This window comes from Ornithodoros turicata, unplaced genomic scaffold, assembly GCF_037126465.1.
Source record: "Ornithodoros turicata isolate Travis unplaced genomic scaffold, ASM3712646v1 Chromosome16, whole genome shotgun sequence".
NCBI lineage: Eukaryota > Metazoa > Arthropoda > Arachnida > Ixodida > Argasidae > Ornithodoros > Ornithodoros turicata.
The window spans coordinates 1281223-1285646 of NW_026999320.1; the positions used below are offsets into that span (position 1 = coordinate 1281223).

A 4424-nucleotide genomic window follows, 5' to 3' on the forward strand; every position below is an offset into this window, starting at 1 on the left:
TTTCGCATTCGATGTCGCATGTCTAGACTTGTTCAGTAGTCTCTTTCTTGCTGCAATTTTCACCCTTCACTAATATCTTGTTGCTGTCATGTTGTGCTAGCCGCGTAGCGATAAGCGGTGATTCTCCGTTTATTCCTGACCGGTGCGACTTAAGTCTTTTCCCTGCTCACTTAAGGAAATTTGTGTATCCCTGTCCTGTGACACGAATGCGTGTAATTTTTCGCGGTTCTTTTCTTCTTTCACTGCTTTTACTCGGGAGCGGAGCGGAAAGGCGTTGGGGCAGAAAGGAGGTGAGGTCTGCCTGCCGGACTGGCGGCATGTTTCACTCCGTTGGGATGGGTGTGAGGGGATGAAAGTGAGGAGAAGTGTTAGAACGGGAGGTCGTGGTCGTCGTGCGTCAAAAGTTGCGAAATGAGTAGTATAGTCCTGGTATGGAAGAGGCTCGTGTAGTTTACAGGTCGAAAAGTAGTACGGTGAAGGGCCGGTGCGGTTTCGGGCAAGCGCTGTCAATGCTAAAAATTCTTGCATCCAGTGGGTGGCGTCGGGGTGATGGCCGTTGCGTCAGGTAGTTGTCATAAGTGGATAAAATAAAGGCTGGCCGGTGAAACAGACAGCCGCTGTCAGAGTCTCTGGGGTCGGAGTTCGTCAACCCGGGTCTGGTTAGTCGAAATTCCCGGGGTTATCCGCAGGTCGTCGTCATAAGCGATCTATGAGTTTGGTTGTCTTCAGGAAGGTTAGAGCGAGATGTTGAATGGTTTTTCTGGTCCGAAGAGGGCCCGTTGGGTAAATCAGGTTGGTGATTGTGACATCCGTGATGCCTGCAATGCGGAGGCTTCGAAGGAGTACTTGACGAGCTGACGACATTGCCTTGCATCGCTCCATGAGGTGGGGCACGGAGGCACGGTCGGGTACGGAGGATCTGGTCCAAACCTGTACTCCCTGGCTCGTGTTTTTGCCGTAGATGTTCGTAGCTTCAGGAGTACCTTGGCTTCCTGTCTTGAGAGCCCAGTGGTTAGGCATGGGGGAGGGGCTGTGCCAGTTGCTGTGGGTTGGTCTGGGTGTTGGTTCCATATGTACGCCTTTATGGTCTTGTATATCTGCCACTGGGTTGTTGGCAGTTTGAAGATAGGTGGTTTCCTTGTGGCATCTTTGCATAGTTGGTCAGCATGTTCGTTCCCTGGGATTCCCACGTGGCTCGGGAGCCACTGCAGCGCAACGCGGGTATTATTTTGCAATAGTGCCTCTATCTTGACACGTGACTTGTTTGCAAATGGGCATGTTCCGTACTTGCATGCGATGCGCTGCAGAGCCCCTTTTGTGTCACTAAGGATAACGGCATTCTCGATATTGTGGTGTTTGAGTGCGTCCAGGGCTTTGTTTATCACCAGCAGTTCAGCGTCCGTTGAGGCCATGACGCCAGCTATGGACTCAGCCCAGGTCATGTTGATGGTTGGGATGTAGTATGCGATGGCACTGACTTGATGTTCTGGGTCAATTGACGCGTCGGTAAAAATGTGAGTATAGCCATTGAAGTTGTCGGTTAGGCAATCATCTGCGAGGGTCTTCGCGACAATGTCAGGTATGCTTGGCTTTTTCTTTATCCCACGGAGTCTGGTGTTGATGATGGTGTTAGAGATGGTTCATGGTGGCTGCAGTATCAGTGGGGGTGTGCGGGCGCAGACTAATCGGTCGAAGGTTAGGAGCATTTTGTGGAATCTTGAGGATGTGCGGGTTCGCAGCCTTCCAATGAGTAATTGCCCCGCCGTGCTCCTGTGAAGTCTCATGAACTGTTGTAAGAGGAGCTTTGTGGACGTTAGTCGAAGGGGAAGTGATGATGCTTCAGCAAGAGTTGCGTCGTTCCTTGTCCGGGGGGATAGACCAAGGGCACAACGTAGCCCTCTGCGATGGATTTGTTCCAGAGCTTCTGTGTTGGTCTCTGATGGGTTTGCGAACTGCAGTCCAAAGAGTATTTTGGCTGTGGTTGTGGCATTGTGGATGGCGACCACAGTTTTTTGTGGGCAACCTGACGTGAGGTGCTCCCAATCTTCTGACGAGGTTTGATGTCGAGGTAGTTCTTGTCTTCACGTCCTCTATGTAAGGCACCCAGGAAAGGCGGCTGTCAATAGTGAGGCCAAGAAATCTGTGCTGTTTTATCCTCTCTAGTGGTGTGCCCTCTAGAGTGACATAGTCCACGTTACTCCAGCTTTTGCCGGGTCCGATGAGCATGAGTTTGGTTTTCTCTGCTGATGGGGTTAGGTTCTTGCTTCGTATGAAGGTAGTGGTAGTATTGATGGCATTTTGGATGGTGTTGCGTAAGAGCGCTGGCTTCTTCCCACTGGCCCATATGCACAGGTTGTCTGCAACATGGAGATGTTGATGCTAGTGTCGAGTTCTTTCAGCTTGTTTGGGAGACCGGCCATTGTGACGTTGAAAAGTAGCGGGCTCAGTACGCTGCCCTGTGGGAGTCCATGATTTTGCTTACGTGGCGTGCTGAAATCCCTTCCCAGGCGCACTTTCATCGTGCGGTCAGATAATAGGGCTTCGATGTATATGGCAGCATTGCCCCCTATTCCAAGGTAGTGTAATTCCTTGATGATGGTGGCCACCGGGACGGAGTCGAAGGCGGCTTTCATGTCGATGAATATGGCTGCTGTTTTTTGCTTGAGTTTTGAAGCATTGTCGATGTCGGAGATGAAATCTAGTAGTGAGTCTTGGCAGCTCAGGTGTCTCCTGAAGCCTGTCAGAAGGGCAGAAGGTCTTTCGATTCGAGATACCAGCTCAGTCGACGATGAATCAGTTTTTTCCACAAGCTTCCCCAGGCATGATGTTAGTGATATGGGTCTGTACGACGTGAGCTCAGTCGCGGGTCTATGTGGCTTTAGTATGGGTACGATGATGCTTTCTCGCCAGCCATGAGGTGGGTGTCCTTTGGTCCAGTGGGTGTTGATGGTCGTTAGTAGTTGTTTGATGGCTACCTGGAGGAGGTTGCGGAGGGCTTGGTTGGTGATACCGTCTGTCCCTGGCGCTGACTTTGGCTTGATGCTGTTAAGGGCGTGTGATAGTTCTGAAGTGGTAAAAGGGTTGTCGATCTCACAATGAGATGTCATTGTGGTGATGGTGGCGGGGATGTTCTTGCCCCGTTAAAGATGTCGGCAAAGGCTTCGGCTAGGTCATCCATGCTGATGTTTTTCGAAAGTGCCAGTGATGCAAACGAGTTTGAGGTTGTTGTTCCAGCCTCAGAACATCAGTTCTCTCAAGTTTGAGGTCTTAGCAGTGCACAGGAGTGATTTTGCAGTGTCCCATATTTCTTTGCAGGTGTGCAGCTGGTGAGGGAAGCGGTGAAAGACTCCCACTGTCTGCGCAGGAGGGAGTTCGCATGACGGCGGAGAACCGCAGATATCCTTCGGTAAGTAGTGAGTTGTGCGGGTCCAGGGTGCTTCCGCAGTGATTTCTGTGCTCGGCGACGTGCAGCGCTTAAGTTTAGGAACTTGAAGTCATGCTTTGGACCACTGGGGGTCGGGACCAATCTTGTGGCTGACTTCAGGGCTGATATTATGCTTTCAGTCATGTCCGTCTGGTCGGCGCTTGCTGCCAGTTGGGCTCGGAACTTGTCCCAGTGAACCACGGTGTGTTTTTGCTTTGGTCCTCTGTTTTTCCAGGCGAGGGTGATTGCGATGGGCAGGTGGTCACTTCCCCAGGTGCCCATGCCAATTTGCCAGTGTGCTGGGACATCCGGGGAGTGCAGGGTGACATCAATTGTGCTTGTTGATCGGCCACGTAGAAAGGTGTGCTCACCGGTGTTTGCGACCAATGGATCGACGTCCTCGAGGGCGGTGACGATGGATGTTCCACGTGGGTCGATCTTCTGTGAGCCCCAAAGGTGGTGGTGGGCGTTTATGTCACCGCATATTAACAGGGGGCCGGGAAGTGCTGATCTGACTTGTTGTATGAAGTTCTCTGGAAGCTTGCTCCCTGTCTCACTTTCATTGCGTGGTCTGATGTAAATAGACGACACTGTTAGTTCGTGACTGGCGAGCTTGACCTTGACGGCAACAACTTCTGTCAGTTCTGTGCTTAGTTGCGAAGTTTGTAGCTGATGCTGCGGGACATGCTTGTCCATGAAGACCGCGGCGCTGCCATGGGTTGCGTATGGGATGGTTTTCGTGGTGTACTTGTTGAAGCCTGTTAGTGTGATGTGGTCCGGGAGGTGAGACTCTTGCAGGCACAGAATGGAGTATGTGTGCTTGATGAGGTACTGCTTCAACTTGGACAGCTTGGGTCGAAGGCCGGCGCAGTTCCACTGCAGTACGCTGTGGAACTTTGTCTTCTGATGAGATGGTGGGTGACTACAGGTCATGTTTGGGTCCAGACAGCATGTTTACAAGTTGCTGTTCCATGGCGAGTACATGGCTGACTTCTGGGAT

The 4424-nt window shown here is 51.6% G+C and overlaps 1 protein-coding gene across 1 annotated transcript; it reads right to left on the reverse strand.

Annotated features, from left to right (window-relative positions):
- Positions 1-788: 788 nt before the first annotated feature.
- On the reverse strand, positions 789-1442 carry LOC135372659 (uncharacterized). The gene has a single exon (XM_064606158.1). It carries the CDS (start codon positions 1440-1442, stop codon positions 789-791), a length of 654 nt encoding a protein of 217 aa, XP_064462228.1.
- Between the last annotated feature and the right edge of the window lie 2982 nt (positions 1443-4424).

Excerpts from the sequence above, each read along its gene's own strand:
- LOC135372659 (XM_064606158.1), bottom strand. The coding sequence starts at position 1,442 with ATGACCTGGGCTGAGTCCATAGCTGGCGTCATGGCCTCAACGGACGCT.